Here is a 22,638-nt window from a genome sequence, read left to right on the forward strand (position 1 = left end):
TGGTTCCTTGTGTACTAGGGTGTAAGTCTGCGGGTATGTAGGCTTGCTTAGGGCTTGTCTTGCCCACGTGACAGTTCAGTTCAAGAGCCCCAGAGGGTGAATGCTGGCACTGTGTTGGGAGTCTAGGGATGAAGCCACCGAGGAGTTCTTCTCCTGGTCACCTACAGGGCTTACATAGCTGTGTCTGGGAGCACAGACCCAGGGCCTAGAAAAACAGTGGCGTGGGTGTGTAAGAATCACAAAGAGGTTGCAAGTAGGTCCTAAGCTGTCTCTCCAAGGGGGCCTTCAATTTGACAAGGTGATGAATGATTAGTGCTGGCAGGTTTAAGAAAACAAACACAGCACCAGGCTAAGTGCTGACTTAGTGCCTTGTTGCCTATTCACACCCTCCCCTGAACTTCTGGCACCTGGTGTTTGGAGCTATTTTTGTACCTGTCTTTTCCAACAGACTAGATTGCACGTGACCTCAGGGCAGGGACCACTTCTTATTCCTTCTGAGAGCTGCTTGAACTCTAGGTGATTGTTTCCTTCAGTGAGCATTCTTTAAAGATCCTGACTTTAAAACAAACACACACACACACACACACACACACCCCTCAATATATCCTGACTTTAAAACACACACACACACACACACACACACACACACACACCTCAATATATCCTGACTTTAAAACACACACACACCCCCCTCAATATATCCTGACTTTAAAACACACACACACACACACACCTCAATATACCTATGTGTAAGCTGAGAATGATTCTCTCCTGTCTGCATCCTGAGCAAAGGAGAAAGTTGAAATGCATCAAGCTTGTGGTGTTGCCATCAATACACCATCCTAAAAGGTGGCATGTTAACAATTTAAAAAAAAATGTAACCCTATCCTGTTGAGCTTCAAATGCTATTTGCCTTTCAGTTAAGAGTTTTGAGATGGACAAGGCTAAGACACAAAACTTTAAAACCAGAAGAAAAGAATTGCAAACCTTTGTCTAGAAAAGTAAGATTTTTTTTTTTTTTAAGAGCAGTATTCCATTAGGGGCACCCTTCCGTAATATATAAAGAGTTTTTGCAAATCAGTATGGCCAGCAATCTGTTAGAAAAGTTTACAAAGGGAAGAAACAGGTTGTAGGTCACAGGAATAAATACACGTGCTCTGATAAATACCTGAGAGGGTGCTCACTGTCCTTTAAAGGCCAATTAAAACAAGAGATGACTCTTTATCAGGCATAGATCAGACAGTTAGATAATGTGTGGTGTTGGTGCTACTGCTGGGAAATGCAATTTCTTCTGCTGTTGGGAGAACAAATCCAGAGGGCTTCATTGATGGGTAGTTTGAAATTGTCCATGGACAGTGGATTGGTTGTGCATGTATTCTAATTCAGCACTTCCATTTTTAGGATATTTCTTAATGCTAGCATCACATACATGGGTAGATATGTTCAATATACTTTTTGTGGTTTTTGTAGTTAAAAAGTCAAAACCAGAATGCCCACAACTCAGAGTCTAGATAAATTTATTTAATGGTGTTTCCAAATAATGTATACTATGTACCCATTAAGGAGGGCGAATAAGATAATGGTGGAGGCCTCTGGGGAAGATGTTGAACTTCCTATCTTTTTTTTTTTTTTTTTAACAACTGTTTAAATTTTGTACCATGTGCAAATATTTTTAAAAAATGGTCAGGGCAGGAGGCTCTGATATGAATGCTAATGTGACTAACTTTTTTTGTGCCTCCAGAACCTGACAGTATTATTGAAAAGGCCTCTCACTCGGGCATGATAAACCCCAGCCGGCAGTGGCAGACACTGAAGCAGAACACAGGGGTTGCCCACTTTGAGTATCAGATCCGTGTGACCTGTGATGACTACTACTATGGCTTTGGCTGCAATAAGTTTTGTCGGCCCAGAGACGACTTCTTTGGACACTATGCCTGTGACCAGAATGGCAACAAAACTTGCATGGAAGGCTGGATGGGTCCCGAGTGTAACAAAGGTATGTGTGCATGTGCTAGTTGGGGTGCCCAGCCCTGAAGGCCTGTTGCTTTTGCTGTCCCAGGGATTCTGTTGTAGGTTTCTATTTCAGGCAGGGTGGGATTTTTGCCTGTTACTAGGACTGACGCATGAAGATGCTGAGTGTTGAAGATGCTGTTGGTGCCCTGTTCAGATCCCCTTTACCAGCTGGTGTCCCCATCCCCCAGCTGCTGTGAGTGTTGGCTGCGAACAGCTCACAGCTGCTCCTTCTCCAGGGAATTGTCCTTGGCTAAGCAGGAGCCACTCCATGCCTTGTTCCTGCAGCTCACAGTTACTGAGTGACTGACAGAAGGGGTACAAAGGCCAACCCCTTTCTCCTTAATGCTGTGGTACAAGATTCACACTCCAGAGTTTCCCCTGGGATCATGCTGAAGCCAGACTCCAGCTGAGACCACATCCTGGCTCAACTCCTTCCTCTGCCCCATCTGCCTCCCTCACTGCTCCCTTTCTCCTATACCCGAATCCCCTTCTCAGGCTCTGCTTATGAGGAGCCTGATGCCAAATGGGGTGGACTGGGCTAACCCAGCTAATGGCTACATAGACAATACAGTGGGGAATGACTGCCCCTGAGTTTGGGTAGCCTTGCGGCAAGCTTTCGCTGGGCATCTTTGGGTACTGTTGGCATTGGGGGAAGGAGTTGGGGGGGTTACCCCAAGCTTTCCTACTGGTGTAGGATTGAGCTCACCCAAAGGAGTGTAAGCTTTGAGTCCTTTGCTGTCTCCTGTCTCAGCTCCTTATTCTACAACTCAGTGATTCTAATTCCTAGCAATTTGATGAGGAATTTTAATTGGCTATATGCTGTCCTCTTATGAGCAATAATGTACTCTGTTTATCTTACATGATAATTAGGTAAGTTCTTTCATGATAAACTCATTAAAAAATGTATTTTTGAATTTCAAGGGGTAGGGTATGGGAGGGAATTTGAGGTCTCCTGGGTAATACTGCTTTCTTCAGTAACTGGTGACAAGAGTTTAACATGGATGGCATTTCTGGAATTCAAATGAAAGAAGGAATTGATCAACATTTTAAATAGCTGTTTTAAAAATCAGTAATTACTTAAACTCTAATGTTGGTATTTTTTAATGTCAGTTTAACTTTTCTTTTTTTAAATGAAGTATAGAATTGCTTTGTGAGGATATTTTACAGAAGCACCAACAGATCTGGCCACTAGATTAGCTGACCAAATAAGCCTGTTAGCCCCATGGAATTGGTGAAACTAGGTATTTGGTAGTGTTTGTTTTGTTTTAGAGGAGGCAGGGACCATCTGAAGTTGCCCTGATAGGACAGAGATGGAGAAGGATTATCCATATCTTTTCTCTCTCTGTGTCTCTCAGTGAGGGTAGGTGTGGGCAGGGTAGGAATTGGCCAGGCAGGGGCTCCAGGAGCAGAGTAGCTATTGTGGAGACTGGATGAGGGCCCCTCCCCCTCCCCCAATCATTTGTCTGCATTATGTCACCAAACAGTATCAGGTTTTGAGTCTCTGCTAGTATGTCCTTGAAGTTTAAAGCTGGATTTGTTACTTGGCCCCTCCCATCTTCCTTCCTTTACAGTGAATTTGATATGAGATCTTTTAAATAGTGGATTTGGTGGGCTTAATGTACTAGGCCATTCTCATGACAATGGTAGTGCAAGACACAGGCAGCAGGCTGACACACCCTTCTGGGGTTTTTTTTGTTTTTTTTTTTTTTGCAGCTATTTGCCGGCAGGGCTGTAGTCCCAAGCATGGGTCTTGCAAACTCCCCGGTGACTGCAGGTAAACTGATTAATCTTTTGTGGTTTCCTTTTGCTTTTTAAAATTTTCCCTTTTAATGCAACAGAGGGACTGGCCTTAATGTGACTATGCTTCTTTTTCTTTGGAGGGCAAGAAAGCTTTAAAGAAAATTCAGACATGCACATCTGAAGCTTATTAAATTATACCAGCTGTCTGGTGGAATGCGCATATATATGTGTGTGTGTGTGTGTGTATATATATATATATATATATATATATATATATATATACACACACCACTTCTCTTGAACCAAAAAAAAAAAAAACTTATGGCCATAGCCTGTGACTTCATGTATTAGCTTTTCTGTAAATTGATAACACAGTTTTGTAATCTTCCCTTAAAGTGCTAATGGACTAGATTTAGGAATGTGGCTTTGTTTCCTTGTGTCTCTCTACCACCAACTTTTCCTCTTTCCTCCCCCATTTTTCCCATCAATAGGAGAAAGTCCAGCATTCTTTAGAATGGGATTAGTACAATCTCCTGGCCCCTTTACAGGCGGGAGCCTGGGCCGGTGCTGAAAGGTTAATGGTTGTGCTGGAATCTGGTCAGTTGAGCCTGATGAATGTAGACTTTTGCTGCTGGCCTTTGAAGTCTGTTCTTTTATGGTCCAGGAACAATGCAGAATCCAAAAGTAGACCTATGACCGCTAACCGATGACTGGTTTTAGGAAGTTCTTGAAGTGTATATTATGCCACTTTGGGAAAGGCTTGTTTGAGGAAATACTCTTGGTGTCTGTGGCATTCTGACAATGTCTCACACTTTACTCTCCCTCCTCCCAGATTTTCAGGATTAGCAGATTTAATGTGACACTAAGTGGATCCTTTGGGCCTGTCATCTTTGCCCCCAAAACTCCTCTGACATGAGCCAAGGGCAGTTTATGAAACAGCGTACCTCAAGTTAATGTGGTACCTGGGACTCTTAGTAAAAGTGCAGGTGCTGACTCCATAGGGCTGGGATGGGCTCAAGTTTCTGCATTTGTAACAAGTTCCCTAGTGAGGGCGCTGTTGCTAGTTGGGACCATCCTTTAAGAATCCTTTAAGAGTGCTAGGATGCACTCGACATGTAATTTCCAGAATTAACAAGGAAACTGTTAAAAATGCAGGTTCCTTGGCTCCACCTCCAACTGAATTCCCATCCCCTGGCTTGGCCCAGGAATCTGCATTTGACAAGGTTGCCACATGACTTCACCGCTTAGTAAATGTGCTGGCTGCTGCTTTAAAGGGAATTACGTGAAGGCTCTACTTTGATTCCATATGCTTTATGTCTTTTCCCATGCAATGAAACTCTGAACTTGAGGCTGATGTAGGATTCAGGGAAGCTGGAAGTACAACGAAAAGCAGGTTGTCTTGAAGTTGTTTCTTCTTAATTTCTAAAAGTTGATTTTTTTTTTTTTCTGGAAGGCTAAGGGAATTCAACCTGTCAACCCCCTGGGTGGCAGCTGACTTTAGTATTTAACAGAGTTCCTGTCAAATTTGAGGCAGGAATCCACCTACGGTAACTCTCACTAATTAAGGGTGTTCTGGAGAAAGTAAGAATGGCAGCGCTATTAGGCAGTGAGAGCTGCTCCCTGCTCAGATGAATATCAGTGAGCTGACCGAGATTTGTGCTACTGTCATCAGAATAAACACCGTGCTGCTCTGGGGAGGGCCCTCCCAGCCAGAACAACAGGCTTTGTTTCCAGAATTTAGCCCTTTCTCTTTCGAAGTCTCACCTCCCACTCCCTGCCCAGACACGCACTGGTGCCCTTATTTACTTAAGGTGCGACTTTCCCACACGGCATTTGCATAGTCTCCCAGCCCAGTTCCTTCTCCCTGCCTTGAAAGAAAATCAAAACAGAACCTTCCAGCTAAGGAAGTTCAGGTTGTGTCCTGCTCCAGAAATAGTTGAATGGCAAGTTACCTGTAAGTTGTCTTTTGAATTATGTATTACACAGGTTTTGTTTTTCTCCTGCACATGAGAAAACTTCACTGGTTTTGTTATTCCCAGGTAGACTCAGGTTGCCTCTTCCTGGGTGCATATGCTTGCTTTATTGCATGCCTGCCAATAACATCAAACTTAATTATGAATCATCATATGAGGAAAGTCACTTCAATTTCTCATGAGAATCTTAATCGTATATTATTAAACTGGGATAACTTCGTGGATGCCTCTTTAAGGGTCAGAATTTTTATTTGTTTTCTTTTGAAGTCATCCACGGCCTCTTGTGGTTGCTTTTTTTATGCTTGGGGATTGAGCTCTCATTAATTAAGAGGTTAGTCTGGGTTCTCAGCTGCCTCTCCTTGCTTTTATTAGGCAAATTGAAGCGGCGTAGCCATCCTTAATTTGGAAGAATAAGGGAAGACAGCAAGAATATTGCTATGTCCCCATCAGTCCTCTCATATTATCTTCCAAGCTAAGAATGTTAGCCTGAGAGAATGGCTTCCCACCCCTCCTACCTCCCACTGACTTGGGTGTCTGCTTTTTAAAAGAATTGTTTCTACCAGATGACTTATTTTGTTCCGATTTTAAATAGTCACTTGTCATTTAGATTGAGGGTCTATTTTAAATAAGCAAAATCCTGTGTCTGATTAATTTTAAACCACACATTCTAGTGGTTCTTTGTATTTGGGTGTGGATGGCTTGTTTTTGGTAGTTAGGAAGTGGTTGGTCAGTACTCTCAGGGGTTAAGTTGATTCTCAGCCGTGGGTGATTAGCTATTAGCTAGATCCCTATAATTTTCCCATGACAAGGATTTGCTTGCTCGCCTCCAGCTCTCTGGAACTGAAAGCCTTCCTTCTGGGGGTTAAGGAGGACGTTTGTTTTCCAGAGTTACAGCTGAGTAGCTTACAGGGTGGTTAGTTCTAATCAAGGCTTTTCCCAAGTCCTACTCTGGAATGGTTTTGCCTGACCCACATTTGCTTGCTTCACCTTCATTACACCATCAGGCTACTTGGTGTTCCTTGCCTTCCCCCGTCCCTTTTGTTAAAGCTTGATTTTTGAGAAGGCAGTTAAAGTTTCAGAGAGCTTGAAACTTGAGGGGAGAGTGGTTTGAGACCATGCCCTCTCTCCCACCCCAGGTGAAGGTTTATGTTTGTGTTTTTGTTTTGGGATCAAAGGCACCATTTGGCCTCAAAAGAGTCTGATGAACAAGGTGCTTATAAAAGAAACTCAACTCCCCCCAAAAGTAGATAAACTAAGCTGACCTTTTTTCTTTTCTCGCTCTGATTTTCAGAGTAAGGCATAACTATAAATTAGCATAAACAGCCATAGCACTGGTTCATAAATTATATGTGGAATTGGTTCCCAATTCTCTTCTCTACCGTCCCCCGAAATGGGCTTAGAGATATTCCCCTGATCTTTGCCAAAGGAAGGTGGCCCATTCCTTCCTGTTTGCTTTTTAATAAAGTAGCATCAGGTCTTTTCACTCTGTACTTGGTGTCTTGTTGAGTTCTGTGCATGGGGGTCATGACTTGCTGTTGAAACAGAGCTGATTAGAGCTTGGGAGTGCAGCATTTGTGGAGACTTTTGCACAGCTATTGTTGTCACCAGAGTCCTTTCCTTCTATGGTCTGTCCCGACTAAGTCCTAGAATTGATTTATTCCAGGCCCCCACCCTCAGTTTATTCATGGGAGTCTGAAAAGAGAGTGGCTTTGTGGAGAGCACCCCATGCAGGCCCCTCCCCAGACAGCCCTTTTGTTGGGAGTCGGCTGGGAAGGGACCTTGGCCCAACTGTTTGTTTATAAGGAGTCTCCAGCAAGCCTTGAAAGTCTGACATCCTATCCCCTGTAACAAAACAGAATTAGGCTGGACTTTGCAGTTCTAAGCATGCAGATCCCCCTTTATGTTCAGAAGACTAACTGGGAGCGTGCTGTCTGTCTGCAGGTGCCAGTATGGCTGGCAGGGCCTGTACTGCGATAAGTGCATCCCGCACCCGGGATGTGTCCATGGCACCTGCAATGAGCCCTGGCAGTGCCTCTGTGAGACCAACTGGGGCGGGCAGCTCTGCGACAAAGGTATGCCCACCAGGGAGGAGCCACAGTGGCAGGTCGTGGCCCTGGGGAGGAATAGATCCTGGGGGTGGGACCGTGGTGATTTGACTTTTACTTTTCTTTCTTTTGTGCTGGGTCTCAGCCCAGGACCTTGAGCATGGCAAGTGCTCTCTCACTGAGCTATGTGCTGGCCATATTAAACCCTTCACAGGGCCTTTTATTTCAGATCTTTTAGAATTTACCTTTAATGCCATGAGGTAGTTTTTGTTTTTGTTTTTTAAGAAGTTTGGGGTTTAGACCCTTGACAGGTAAGCAGCCTATATTCTCTTTGTGACTTTGGAGTCTTTTTGGCAGATCTCAACTACTGTGGGACTCATCAGCCGTGTCTCAATGGGGGAACTTGTAGCAACACGGGTCCTGACAAATATCAGTGCTCCTGCCCTGAGGGATATTCAGGACCCAACTGTGAAATTGGTAAGTGGTCCAGGCTGGGTGAGCTCCCTTTGCTTAATTTTTCTGTACACTCAATTTAAAAAGACTTAGGCACCTATAAAAAGATAAAAATATCCTTTAAAGTTAATATTTGTTGTTCAGCCTTTCCATGGGTTTGTGAAACTTCTTTTGGTACCTAAAGTTTTTTGGGTGATAAAGTTAACATAGGAGGCAACGGGAGATGCAGTGACCCTCAGTTCCAAGATGTGTTAGAATGTGACTAAGGATGGCTTAGCAAGAAAGATGACTTTTTTTTTTTCTGAGATAAGGCAGGGTTACATCACATGTTTACTTTTATTTTTTGGAACATTTTGAGCTGGTGCGGCCAAGACTTGGGACTCAGATGTGGGGGAGGAAGCATAACGTAAAGTAGGAGTCCCTTGCTAACTAATGTCCTGGTTTTTGCAGCTGAGCATGCTTGCCTTTCTGATCCCTGCCACAACAGAGGCAGCTGCAAGGAGACCTCACTGGGGTTTGAGTGCGAGTGTTCTCCAGGGTGGACGGGGCCCACATGCTCTACAAGTAAGTCTGGGCTTTGGTCTTGGTCTGTTCTGGTGGGTCACTGTGAAAATAAAGGGTTGGTGGGAGATACCTGGGTTTGTTCAATATAACTGACAGGTGGGTGCAGTCAGCAGTCTGGTGGCTTATGCTTTTGGAAGTCCCCTAGTACCCCAAGCCTATATGCCAGGGTGGCACATGTGTCTGTGATTGGCAGAAACTTCTCATGAAACAGCTTGTTCCTTTGGCTGTGCACTCTGGAGCCTCTGTCTCCTATCCTGGTTATTCTCCTTTAACCATGGAGAAGCTTTTCCAGGTGAGAATGTCTCTACTGAATGTCACTGGACCCTGAGAGGCAACTGGGCTGAAGATTTAGCTTGGCTTTGAGAACCTGGCCGTATGTCAGAACCTCCTGTGGTGCTTTACAGTGTGGAGCTCTCACTGATTCCCTCCAGAATAAGGCAGTCCAGGTTCTTTAATGAGCTCTTGGAATTCTGAGGTGCAGCCAAGCCTGGAAACCACTGTTATGATCACTCTAGAGCAGTACATGACATGGTTAAGGATGTGAGTTCTGGGATCAAATGGCCTAGGCTTGCACTGGGGCCCCTGCCCATCACTTACAAGACAGGGGCAGAAATTATAACCTCTCTGTGCCTGATGTCATGAAGACTGCAAGTTCACAAGCAGAGTGGCACACCATAAATGAATTAGATCTCTACCTATGGTCCAATGTGAATATAGGGGTGTAGCACCTGGTTGTTATTTTTGAGAAAACTCTTGTGACCAAATCAGAAGAATAAGGCTTTCCACCCATAAAGACTTTTCCATACCTTTTCTTTGTGACCTCTGAGCCATGATGAAACTATTTCTTTAAAAGTAGTGATTAAGCAGATATGGCTATCTGGTGTTACCATTGAGTTGATGCTTTGTGAGCCTATAGTCTTCCCCCCTGCTTAAAGGGAGTTAAATGAACTGGGGCACTGCAGGATTTAAAGCTAAAATCTATGTTCCAGCCGTCTCATCACCCCCCTATTACCCTGCTGTAGGTAGGGCAAGCTGTACTTGTAGTTCACTTGTTAGGCTTGTAGGTAAAAGCTCTTCACATTAGGGGCATTATTACATTACTTTATTGCCAAATTGATTGATTTGTTGCCTGCCTTTTGTTATCATTGAATAGACATTGATGACTGCTCTCCAAATAACTGTTCCCACGGGGGCACCTGCCAGGACTTGGTGAATGGATTTAAGTGTGTGTGCCCTCCCCAGTGGACTGGCAAGACATGCCAGTTAGGTAAGAAAATTCTTGTGACTATAATTCCTAAACTAAGGTTGGCTTTTTTAATCAAAGCTGTGAAGAAAGACGAGCATGTGGCCAGTGGTGTAAGTTTGCACTTTACTATCCTAAGAAGTAATTTATTATCGAATCTAGTGGGCCTGGAGAAATAACTCGAATGCAAATGGACTAGCTCTTTTAGGCTCTGTGGGAAAGTCGTGGGACTCCTTGAACCATGTCAATCCTCTGTCCAAGAAGTGTTCAACTGGGTTCCAAACAGGGATGATCTCATGAGGAATGAGCTGTCTGCATTCTTTTTGCCACATTTAAATCCTGGCAACTAGGCTACAGTGGGCTTTGCACAGAAATGCCTAATGGCTTTCTGCTATCCTGTTGGGGACCAGTTGTTAACAAGCAGCTGGAAAGTTATCAATTAGCATTCTTTATTGGATAAACGGCTAGGGAGAGGGCTCAGAAGCTCAAAAAAGAGGGATACTAGTATTTCTTATTTAGCGTGCGTGTTAAAATGTCTCATATTTCAGACCAACTCTATTGGTGTATGGTGTTTCTTTTGGGGGCGGGGGTGCGGGGGGGGGGGAGGCCGAGATGGTAGGAGCTCCCTCCTGACTAACTCCCTTTCTCACTGCTCATCCTTGTTTCCTTTCAGATGCAAATGAATGCGAGGCCAAACCTTGTGTAAATGCCAAATCCTGTAAGAATCTGATTGCCAGTTACTACTGTGATTGTCTTCCAGGCTGGATGGGTCAGAATTGTGACATAAGTGAGTGACTTTGTGTCAATTTTGATGTTCATGAAACTCAGTTGTTGAAGGCTCTTGGCCTAATTTATCCTCCTGCTGCAGTTCTAAGATTTTTTTTTTTCTTTTTTTCCCCCATTTTACTGGGGATCCATCTCAGCCTTGTTCATGCTGGGCAAGCATTCTATCACTGAATAGAAGGAAAACCTTATAGCAGGAATGTTTTTGGAGAGGGAGTGATCAGCACAGCAAGGAAAACATACCACTTATCAGGATCATTAGCTGCTAAAACTGGCCATATTCTGATAAGGTGATTAAAACAATGACGTGAAGTTTCACGCCCTCAGCCTGGAAGAACTAGGTGTCCCCATCCAGTGTAATAACCTTATCTCACAGGAAACACAGGGGAAATCTGATTAGAAATTTTCTCTCTCCTGAGCTGAGAAGACTTTCAGTAAAGTCCAATTTCACTGTGAAGTGCCTCTTTAACAGGGCTTATTTGTTTTTTAGATATTAATGATTGCCTTGGCCAGTGTCAGAATGATGCCACCTGTCGGGTACGTAAATCTTTGCTTAAATGAAAACCTTGATGATTGATAACAAATTGTAAGATTTGCGGGATGCTGGGAGAGCTTTGTTCCCGCGAGGTTTAAAAATGCAGGTGAAAAGTGAGTCCCTGGAAAGTTGCACTCTGGCTCATGTTACCACCCCAGCCTCCAGAGAGTTATTTTAAAGGCATGCATGCAGAAACTGCTAACCCATGTTGAGAGGCTTGGCACTTGGCAATTTCAGTGAATCAGCTGAACCGCAGCAGTCATGCTGAAGCACTGAAACTCTGTGTTTGTGTAATACATAGAAAAAAAAGCATGTTTCTCCCCCCACTTCTCCTCTTCTAGGATTTGGTTAATGGTTATCGCTGTATCTGTCCACCTGGCTATGCAGGCGATCACTGTGAAAGAGACATCGATGAATGTGCCAGCAACCCCTGTTTGAATGGGGGTCACTGTCAGAATGAAATCAACAGATTCCAGTGTCTGTGTCCCACTGGTTTCTCTGGAAACCTCTGTCAGGTGAGTGGAGGCAAAAACCTCAGATGGCCAAGTTTTTAGGGCAGAGCCTCCTCCGCATTACCCGCTCTCCCCTCTCCCCACTAACTCTTGTGTCTATTGTCTCATGACATCTGTTAACATCCTATTGACTTGGGAATCTCTGATAGAAAAATGCTGGCAGGAGGAGATACAATACGGATGATTTTCTTCTTAGTACCCATAGCATATCTATTTCGCTTTGTGGTTCATTTCATACCCTCGACTTTTCTCTACCACACTGCCCTTCATTTTTAAATACTTATCTGGACCATGGCAGTCCTTGGGGCATAAAGGTGTGTCACGTACATGCTTTTGGAGGGGTCAGTTTCTTTTGTCTGCTGCCCCAAAGAAGTGACAGTAATGCCTTTGTCTTTGATTCCTCCCCCTCTTCCTTGCTCCTGATAACTTGCAGCTGGACATAGATTATTGTGAGCCCAACCCCTGCCAGAATGGTGCCCAGTGCTACAATCGAGCCAGTGACTATTTCTGCAAGTGCCCTGAGGACTATGAGGGCAAGAACTGCTCACACCTGAAAGACCACTGCCGTACAACCCCTTGTGAAGGTACTTCCCTCCTCCAGGACCTCACTGTCTCTCCAGATCTCCCTTATCCTCTATTTTCCCATCTCTCCTTAATGCTCTTAAAAGTAGTGTGTATTTGAGGAGGACTTGCAGATTGAAACTACTTTATCTGATCACTTAGGAAAACCAGAACACGTGGAAACAATCTATTTAGGCCTGCCAGTGAAAGAACCACATGTACAAGTAGCCCAGGGGAGAGAATGTGAAATCCATTTATCATTCTGGTTCTGGGGTGGGCTGATTTGCAATACTGAGACAAATTCCTCAGAGCAATGCTGTTAGTAGAACTCTGAAACAGTGGGAATGTTCTGTATCTGTGTCAGGTTACGGTAGCCACAGGCCACATGTGCCCTTGGGCATTTAGAATGTCACTAATACAACAAGAAACAATTAATTTTAGTTCATTTAAATACAAATAGTCACACGTGACCCATGGCTGCTATATTAGGTAGCACAACCTTAAAGCTTCTGTAAGTTTCTCCTTTATGCTTGCTTAAGTAAGATTAAGAAGGAAGTAGAGCTGGCCTTTTTTCCTTAGTAGGCATTTGACAAATCAGGTAGATGTTAAAGGAGGGAGACAGAGACTTCAAAAAATTATTTTAAAAATAATTCTTCCCAGCTGGAATCTCACCTTCACCTTCATAGTGTGTCAAGGCATGTTGTTGGAGTCTTAGTCCCCACGGTGCCTTTTGATGTCTTGCCCTTATCAGCCAAAGGGTGCCCCTCTCTAATAAGGCAGGTGTGGCATTAGTCCTTTGCTTAATAACGCTGTGTCTGTGAGTCCATGGCTGTGATCTGATCCTGAGCCTGTCTTACAGTGATTGACAGCTGCACCGTGGCCATGGCATCCAATGACACACCTGAAGGGGTGCGGTATATCTCCTCTAACGTCTGTGGTCCCCACGGGAAGTGCAAAAGCCAGTCTGGTGGCAAATTCACCTGTGACTGTAACAAAGGCTTCACGGGAACGTACTGCCATGAAAGTAAGAACCCTTGAAAAAGGAATAGAGAATGGTGCTCCCCTACCTTGTGACTGCCCAGCTTGGGAAGCATTTGAGTTTGAATTGCTTTAATCAGAAACTAAGGTTGAAGAGACCAGTAAAGGGTCATCATTACATCTGGGATCTGTGACGATGGTTGTGTTCAATTGACCAGATCCCTTGGATGCCCCTGAGCTGCCTGTTTTGGAATGTTCTGGTATCTTACTAATTTGAGCAGTTCCTCTTTTCTATAGAAGTTTCTTCCCCAGGCCCACTCAGTGTGAGAGGCATTAAATAAAATGCGGAAGGCATTGTCTGGAAGCCCCTGCTTAATAAGCCACTGAGCTAAGGAGAAACAGTCCTGATGGAGTTTAGAATATTGAAATGCCAAGTGCATTTTTCTCAGGAGGCAGCCATGAAAACCACAGGCGAGTGCTTGGTTGTGGCACTACTTGCCCTTCATTTCCTCATTTCTTTTTCCTTTTTCTTCTTTTACAGATATTAATGACTGTGAGAGCAACCCCTGTAAAAACGGTGGCACTTGTATCGATGGTGTGAACTCCTACAAGTGTATTTGTAGCGATGGCTGGGAGGGGGCCTACTGTGAAACCAGTGAGTCTGTGGTTCTTTTGGGACTGATGCCTCTGGGATGTGGGGAGTAGAGGATCCTGCCTTCCCTTGGGAACCCTTTCTTTGTAATGGAAATATCTGGAAGTAAGGCCTCAGCAGTTTCTGTAGTGGGACCGCATTGCTTGTGTCCTGATTGCATTTATGAAGATTATGGGGAGAACTTCTGGCTTGGGAGCCATAGAACTAGACTGGTAGTTAAGACGACATCCCTGCTTACAAAGAAAGGACTCTTTTCTGTTTTGATTTTAATTTCTGTCCATCTTGATTTTAATTGTCGTGGGAATTCCCAAGGGCTATATCCTTTTTTTTTTTTGTCCAACTTGTGGAATTTAAAGAAGTAGTTTATTCCTTGAAAAGCGTGGTTATCTTAGAACATAGGGAATGGAAAGCAGGAGTTCGATGTAGCCATAGAAAAGCTTAGCTCTTACATGTCATGAATGGATCTGGAATCTTCTTCAGCTGGTGTCTCTTTTGCTTCTAGATATTAATGACTGCAGCCAGAACCCCTGTCACAATGGCGGCACATGTCGAGACCTGGTTAATGACTTTTACTGTGACTGTAAAAATGGGTGGAAAGGAAAGACCTGCCACTCACGTGAGTGTTAGCTGCCTGGGTCCTGGGTCTGCCTGTCTTCTGTGGGAGGAAGACATGCTGATGCTGAAATGTTCTTTTTCCAGGTGACAGCCAATGTGATGAGGCCACATGCAACAATGGTGGCACTTGCTATGATGAAGGGGATGCATTTAAGTGTATATGTCCTGGAGGCTGGGAAGGAACGACCTGTAACATAGGTAACTTTCTGTCCCGGGTGGGATTTTTAGTAGGCATGGCCACATGAACGTGTCTGCTGTTTGGTTTCTGGAGCTTATGATCATTTCCCTCTGTCTAGTTCTTGCTCCTCCAGACACTTTTGGATCCTCAGAGAGGGTGCTCTTGTCTGCTCTTGTCTTATAGCCAGAAACAGTAGCTGCCTGCCCAGTCCCTGCCATAACGGGGGCACCTGTGTGGTCAACGGCGAGTCCTTCACGTGTGTCTGCAAAGAAGGCTGGGAGGGGCCCATCTGCACTCAGAGTGAGTGTCTTTCCCCTTGAACTCTCCCAGGGTTGCTGGAGCATATCCTGATACCCTTGGGGACTTGCAATCGAAACCAGAAGCAGCACTGTTTGATGTCTGCTTTTGTATCACCTGGGTTTGTATTAATGACCTGATGGGATGCAGCCCTGATCTGGGCATGAGAAAGTGGCCCATGAGATAAGTGGAGACAGATGGTGTCTTGGTTCCCAGCTCTGAGCCTGATCAGCAGCCTGCCTCCTTCCATTTTCACACACACCCCAGTCCCCTACCAGGGCCTCTTCCTGTGTACATGTGTCCCACGGCAAATGAAACTGAGTGTGGTACAGGCCTGGTTCCAATTTAGCAGAGGTTTTAAGCATATTTGGCTGGTGTTAACTGTGACTTTGTCATTTTGGGTATTATGGAAATAAGTGATGTTTTTACTTAGGGCCAAGACCCCTTTCCCTGTTGAAGAGCTATCTCAGTATTGTCTTTTCTTTTCAGATACCAATGACTGCAGCCCTCACCCCTGGTAAGTGTGACAACTCTTTTGAGCTGGCACTTGTTGGCTGCAGTATGCATGGGAATCTCCTGGGATTCTGTCTAAAATATGGGTTCTGATTCAGGAGGTCTGGGGTGGGGCTCTGCCTTTCTAACAAGCTCCCTGGTGATGCCTGTCCTGCTGCTCTGTAGACCACACTTTAATTAGCCAGGTTGTATCTTCATTTAGAGCAGTGATTCTCAACCTTGGCTGCACACGGTAATCACCTGGGGAGTTTTTAAAAGTCCCGATGCCTGGGCTATAGCTGAGATCTTAGAAATTAGATTCCCTGGGGGTGGGACCCAGGCATCAGTATTTTTAAAGCACACAGGCAGTGGTGATTAGAGCCAAGGGTGACAGCTTCAGACTGTGACCAGTGATGGCTGGGCAGCTGGAGTTGTGGACCAGGTGGATGATTGTAACTGCGGCTGTCTTTGCTTTCTTCTCAGTTACAACAGTGGCACCTGTGTGGATGGAGATAACTGGTACCGGTGTGAATGTGCCCCGGGTTTTGCTGGGCCTGATTGCAGAATAAGTAAGGACTGCCCCATTTGATTCTTCCCCATGACTTTACTCCCCTATTCTGCTCAGCCTGCTTGTTTTTCATTTTTAAAAATAATTAAGGTCACAGTTACATTTAAGTAGTCCTGACAAAGCTGGTAATTTCTTGTCTCCAGCTGGGATTAAGGTGCCCCTGCCTGGATCCTCCCAGGTATCCACTTGATAGTTCCTTAGGTTGCACAGCCCTTCTTGTTCTTGGGGAGAGTGCCAGCCCCAGAATTTGACGATTAAGCTACACTGAGGCCTTGAGGAAAGTGTGTGCTTTTCCTTGTGACTAACATGAAATTATGGGCGAGCAGATGCTAACCACAGCTGTACTAGGGTAGGACCAAGTTAACGAAGTAGAGGGGGCTGGGACTGTGGCTTCCACAGGCTGATCTGTGATGGGTTTGATCAGGACCCAAAGAAACGATTAAAACAGAAAAGTAAGAACCAGACAGTGCAGTTTATTTTCTTGTGAGATTTTTCCCTACTTTTTTAGGTGCTGTTTCTTACACACACACACACACACACACACATATAAATAGTGATACAGCAGTTGCATTATTTTTTATTCTTATCTCAAAATTGTTTAAAATTTTACTGGTACTTGAAATCTCCAAGTCTAGGATTTACTGGACTTCAGCAGTAGGTGGAAATACCTTGTATCTGTTTCAAGCTTCTAAATCAGGGTTTGGCAAAAATGACATCTTGGGGAGGCCCCACCTGGCCCCTTCTGCCTGTTTTGATAAAGTTTGTTTGACTTATAGCCACACTTAACTGGTTTACATCTTATCTTTGGCTACTTTCACAATACCACAACAGAGTCCAGTAGTGTGGTCCATAAAGTCTACATGTTTACTCTGACCCTTTTCAGGAAAAGACTTGCCAGCCTTGCTCTAAATTATATACTGTTGGAGTCAAAGAAACTTATGTAAAAATTGCTGTCTCTCAAAATGGTTCTTAGCTGTTAGAAGTTAGGACAGTGGTGATCTTTGCAGGGTCAGTGACTGGTTGAGACTCTGGGAGATTAATGATCCTTCTTTACTTGGGTACTTTTTACATGAGTGAAAATTCAAGCTTATACTTAGGATTTGAATCCTTTTCTATGTCTATAAAAAAACGTTGCTATCCTCCCTGTTCCCCCATGGAACCTAAACTTGAACTCATTTTCCCTAGACATCAATGAATGCCAGTCTTCACCTTGTGCCTTTGGGGCGACCTGTGTGGATGAGATCAATGGCTATTGGTGTGTCTGCCCCCCTGGACATAGTGGTGCCAAGTGCCAGGAAGGTATGTGTGCCAGGCCTCAGCTGTCCATGTGTCTTCTATTTTTGTTCTTTGAGACAGGGTTTCACTATGTAGTCCAGGCTGGCCTCACATTTGTAATCTTCCTGCCTCCCGAGTACTAGTATTACAGGTATGTGCCACCATGCCCAGCACTGTGTCTTCTGGAGTGGGCATAATGCCCACTAGTTGACTGTTCACAACTGGTCACTGTGCTCAAGGAGGGAATACACAACAGGGGTTGCAGAGAAAGGGAAACACGAGGAGGGGTCTCATTCCTAGTCGCTGTTAACACAACAGTGCTATGTAACAAACTATCTGAAAACTCAGTGGCTTGCAATAAACATTTTTGTTGCTTATGGCAATGCTGGGAGGCAGAGCGGTTGTGCCGTGGGTCTGGTTCTTACCAACTAGCAGCTGTTTCTAAGCATGTTCTTACGACAAATGTCAGGTACACAAGAAACCGAGCTCAACTGTGAAAGCCTGGTTAAAGAGTCTTTTGCTTCTGCTTACATTGCATTAGCCAAAGCAAGTCATGTGGGCAAGTGAAGAGTCAGCGGGGATGGGAAGTACACGCGCCAGTGTTGTGGGAGGGACTGTTATCACATGGCCGAAGGCACGGGCGTATCTACTTCGTAACAGGGAGGGAGAGTAGTAAGAACCAGGATCTGGCGTACGGAAGAGGAAACTCCTACTCACACATCTCCACCTCTCAGTTTCAGGAAGGCCTTGCATCACCATGGGGAGTGTGATACCAGATGGGGCCAAGTGGGATGAGGACTGTAATGCCTGCCAGTGCCTGAATGGAAGAATCGCCTGTTCCAAGGTAGGATGTGAGAGCTGCTGTGGTTCTGGTATATTCTGGAATTGTGGGTGGATGTTCCTGCTAAGCTGCCAGCTTCTGTTTTCCCCTCTCCAGGTCTGGTGTGGCCCTCGACCTTGCCTACTCCACAAAGGGCACAGTGAGTGCCCTAGTGGTCAGAGCTGCATCCCTATCCTGGATGACCAGTGCTTCGTCCGCCCTTGCACTGGCGTGGGTGAATGTCGGTCGTCTAGCCTTCAGCCGGTGAAGACCAAGTGCACCTCTGATTCCTATTACCAGGATAATTGTGCAAACATCACATTCACCTTTAACAAAGAGATGATGTCCCCGGTATGTGATAACTTCTTTAATGGGAAATGGTGCATGTCGACTTGTCTCAAATGAGTCACAAGCTGGTATCTACTTCTCTTTAACCCAAAGTCCTGTGTTAGAGCAAAATGAGGCTTGAATTCAGCTGGTTTGATAAGAATGTCAGCCCTTTTATTTCAATCTTACATATGTGGATTTTTTTTTTTTAATTATTTTAGGGTCTTACTACAGAGCACATTTGCAGTGAATTGAGGAATCTGAATATTTTGAAGAATGTTTCTGCTGAATATTCAATCTACATAGCTTGTGAACCTTCCCCTTCAGCAAACAATGAAATACATGTGGCCATTGTGAGTACAAGACCTGTTCATAGCTATTTGGTTGCAAATAGTTATTGCAAGGGAATTAAACTTTGGTTAGCCAGAAAAAGATAAAAAATGTACATGTCATGCAGTTTTGTCCCCCTTAATCAAGTCTGACAATTCTTTTTCCTAGTCCACTGAAGACATACGGGATGACGGAAACCCCATTAAGGAAATCACTGACAAAATAATAGACCTTGTTAGTAAGCGTGATGGAAACAGCTCCCTTATTGCTGCTGTTGCAGAAGTGAGAGTTCAGAGGCGTCCTCTGAAGAACAGAACAGGTAAGTGCCTAGTGGGAATGCTTCCTTTTTCTGATGACTGTCAAATTGATTTTATCACACCATCCATTGTAACCACCAGGTAGGGGATTATTTGACAATGCCTGTGCCTCCAGGAGTCCTTTAGCTGGTGAGAAAATTCAGGCCAGTTTACCTGACCCAACTTATGTGGCCAGTGGTGACAGCTTTCATCTGACCCTTCTTCTCACCAACAAGCTGTGTGGTCTGGCCACAGGCACCCCTGCAGAATAGGTATTGTCTAGATCTATTGTTGAGCCCTAGGGCAGAGCACCACTGCGTTGAGCTAAAAGCTGTGCAAAGCCTGCCTTGGCCTTTTGATGTCATGGTATGGCTGTCCTAAACAACGTGGGCACTTGTTTGGTGGATGGCTTGACTATGTGTCCTTTGCAGGGTGTCCAGGCTTCCTTAAGCGAGCATCATTACTGTAGTGAGGCAAGAAATGGGCACATAACCACGAGGAATTTGAGTTATCTGTACTTGGATAGGGTTCGTGAAAACCAGTCTCAATCCTGAATCCCTTGGATTTAACCAGAAACTGCTCTCCCCGTGTAGAGTTGGAGAGAGTGTAGGAGCTGCCTGGTCTCTGGGGGCAAAAGTGCCAAGGTCTTCAAGGGCCATGATCCTAGCACTTGCTTATCAAGCTGTGAAGTGACAATATACAGTTGTGAAAAGGGATGTGTCCCTACTGTTACCCCTCTTAGGACCGGAGAACCAGTATTGTGGGTTTTTTGTTTTGTTTTTTAATTGGTTCTGTGCCTGCCTTGCAGATTTTCTGGTTCCTTTGCTGAGCTCTGTCTTAACGGTGGCTTGGATCTGTTGCTTGGTGACGGCCTTCTACTGGTGTGTGCGGAAGCGGCGGAAGCCAAGCAGCCACACGCACTCGACCTCTGAGGATAACACCACCAACAACGTGCGGGAGCAGCTGAACCAGATCAAAAACCCCATTGAGAAGCATGGAGCCAGTACAGTCCCAATCAAGGATTACGAGAACAAAAACTCCAAAATGTCGAAAATAAGGACACACAACTCCGAAGTTGAGGAGGATGACATGGATAAACACCAGCAAAAAGCCCGGTTTGCCAAACAGCCGGCATACACGCTGGTAGACAGAGAGGAGAAGCCCCCCAATGGCACACCGACAAAACACCCAAACTGGACAAACAAACAGGACAACAGAGACTTAGAAAGTGCCCAAAGCTTGAACCGGATGGAGTACATCGTATAGCAGACAGCAGGCAGTGCTGCCGCTAGGTAGAGTCTGAGGGCACTTCAGGGCTTGTAGTTTCTTTAGACTGTTGTCATATTTGAGTCTGAGGCTGTTGACTTAGAATCCCTGTGTTAATTTAAGTTTCGACAAGCTGGCTTACACTGGCAATGGTAGTTTCTGTGGTTGGCTGGGAAACTGAGTGCTGCATCTCACAGCTATGCAAAAAACAAGTTGAACGTGCCCGGTGTATGGGTGTGTGTTCCCCTGCAGCTGACACCTTGTGGATCAGGCTTCTGGGACATTGCCCAGCCCCTAATCCTTGAGCTTCCACTCCTGCCAGATGTCCTAATGGTGATGCAGTCTTAGGATCATAGTTTTATTTATATTTATTGACTCTTGAGTTGTTTTTGTATATTGGTTTTATGATGACGTACAAGTAGTTCTGTATTTGAAAGTGCCTTTGCAGCTCAGAACCACAGCAACTATCACAAATGAGTTTATTATTTATTTTTTTTATTGTATTTTTGTTGTTGGGGGAGGGGGGCTTTGATGTCAGCAATTGCTGGTAAAATGAAGAATTTAAAGAGGAAAATGTGTCAAAAGTAGAATTTTTGTATAGTTATGTAAATAATTTTTTTTATTAATCACTGTGTATATTTGATTTATTAACTTAATAATCAAGAGCCTTAAAACATCATTCCTTTTTATTTATATGTATGTGTTTAGGACTGAAGGTTTTTGATAGCATTGTAAGTGTATGGCTTTATTTTTTTGAACTTTATTTTCTCATTACATGTTGCCTATAAGCCAAAATTAAGGTGTTTGAAAACAGTTTATCTTAAAATGACAGGATAGGCTTCTGTGCCTGGGGATACAGATGGAGTTTTTTTTGTACGATGTCAGATGTTAAAACACCTTCTATATAGCATCACTTTAAGACACGTTTTAAGAACTGACTGAGGCAGTTTGAGAATTAGTCTAGAACAGGTTCTTTTTTTTTTTTTCTTTTTCTGTTTCTTTTTTCCTGCTTTAGACTTGAAAAGAGACAGGCAGGTAACCTGCTACAAAGCAGTTTAAGGGAATAAGTTGAGCTATGACTTAATGTAGCCAAGATGTGAGTGGTTGAATATCATTAAAAATATCAAATTAATTGTGTGAAGTTGGAAGCATACCAATCTTATTTTGTAAATTCTGATTTCTTTTCACCATTCGTATGTAATATTGAACCACTTGTAGATTTGATTTTTTTGTTATCTACTGCATTTAGGGAGTATTCTAATAAGCTAGTTGAATACTTGAACCATAAAATGTCCAGTAAGATCACTGTTTAGATTTGCCATAGAGTACACTGCCTGCCTTAAGTGAGGAAATCAAAGTGCTATTAAAGTTTAAGATCAAAAAGGCTTATAAAACAGAGTAATCTTGTTGGTTCACCACTGAGACCGTGAAGATGCTTTGTATTGTCCAATTAGTGTTATATGAACAAAAAAGTGCATCTTTGATGTGTTGTTCTGGCAATAAGTTTTGAAAAGTACTATTTATTAAATTTTTTGTATGAAAACGTGGAACAGCGTGGCCTCTTGTGAGCATATGTAGTTCTCCCCAGTTTTGCTGTGTGCCTTTGTCACCCCACCGGTCTATGCTGGTGATCTATAGCAGGCAGCACCTGGTGGGAGAGGTAAAGTACTGGAAACTTTTTCAGCCACAAAAATCACCTGAAGTTCTCAAACCTTGGGGCCGCTGTAAGCAGGAGCTGTTTTTCAACAGCAAGTGTGAATATTGCTTGAATAAACACCACTGGATTAATGGCCTGTAGTGTGGAGATGAATTGTTTGGGCGCACTCATGGGAAACGCCCATTACCCTAAAGAGGTTTGAAACAATTTAGAATTGTTTAAAATTGGGGGATGAAGAGGGAGATTTAATGCTTTCATTCCTCTCCCTCCTCCACCCCCCACCCCGACTCCCCGCTATTTGGATTAATACTGACATTCTGCCATTTTACAGACCAAACCTTTGTGGCTTTTGTGTATACTTACCAATGGAAGTGTGTCCCCATTGTGCAGTAGGTTGTCTAGAATTAAGACCTATCTACTAATCACCTTGGCTCAGTGACTTGAGCTGCCTCACCATGCAGCCTT

At 44.2% G+C, this 22,638-nt stretch overlaps 1 protein-coding gene across 2 annotated transcripts in view; it reads left to right on the forward strand.

Moving 5' to 3' along the window:
- The window catches only part of Jag1 (jagged canonical Notch ligand 1), a 35,853-nt gene extending 13,544 nt beyond the window's left edge, over positions 1-22,309 (forward strand). The window contains exons 4-26 of one of the 2 annotated variants that reach the window (XM_020151879.2): positions 1,742-1,996; positions 3,727-3,787; positions 7,668-7,798; positions 8,129-8,248; positions 8,675-8,788; positions 9,942-10,055; positions 10,705-10,818; positions 11,305-11,351; positions 11,691-11,864; positions 12,295-12,445; positions 13,282-13,446; positions 13,942-14,055; positions 14,555-14,668; positions 14,752-14,865; positions 15,029-15,145; positions 15,632-15,659; positions 16,118-16,203; positions 17,388-17,501; positions 18,212-18,321; positions 18,415-18,648; positions 18,846-18,977; positions 19,123-19,273; positions 20,059-22,309. In XM_020151879.2, the coding sequence (XP_020007468.1) occupies positions 1,742-1,996; positions 3,727-3,787; positions 7,668-7,798; positions 8,129-8,248; positions 8,675-8,788; positions 9,942-10,055; positions 10,705-10,818; positions 11,305-11,351; positions 11,691-11,864; positions 12,295-12,445; positions 13,282-13,446; positions 13,942-14,055; positions 14,555-14,668; positions 14,752-14,865; positions 15,029-15,145; positions 15,632-15,659; positions 16,118-16,203; positions 17,388-17,501; positions 18,212-18,321; positions 18,415-18,648; positions 18,846-18,977; positions 19,123-19,273; positions 20,059-20,516 (3,218 nt within the window). In that variant the 3' untranslated portion in view covers positions 20,517-22,309. The remainder of the gene's footprint in view (positions 1-1,741; positions 1,997-3,726; positions 3,788-7,667; positions 7,799-8,128; positions 8,249-8,674; positions 8,789-9,941; positions 10,056-10,704; positions 10,819-11,304; positions 11,352-11,690; positions 11,865-12,294; positions 12,446-13,281; positions 13,447-13,941; positions 14,056-14,554; positions 14,669-14,751; positions 14,866-15,028; positions 15,146-15,631; positions 15,660-16,117; positions 16,204-17,387; positions 17,502-18,211; positions 18,322-18,414; positions 18,649-18,845; positions 18,978-19,122; positions 19,274-20,058) is intronic. The other variant, XM_074074340.1, reaches the window with a different exon arrangement.
- Positions 22,310-22,638: the final 329 nt, after the last annotated feature.

This window comes from Castor canadensis, chromosome 5, assembly GCF_047511655.1.
Source record: "Castor canadensis chromosome 5, mCasCan1.hap1v2, whole genome shotgun sequence".
NCBI lineage: Eukaryota > Metazoa > Chordata > Mammalia > Rodentia > Castoridae > Castor > Castor canadensis.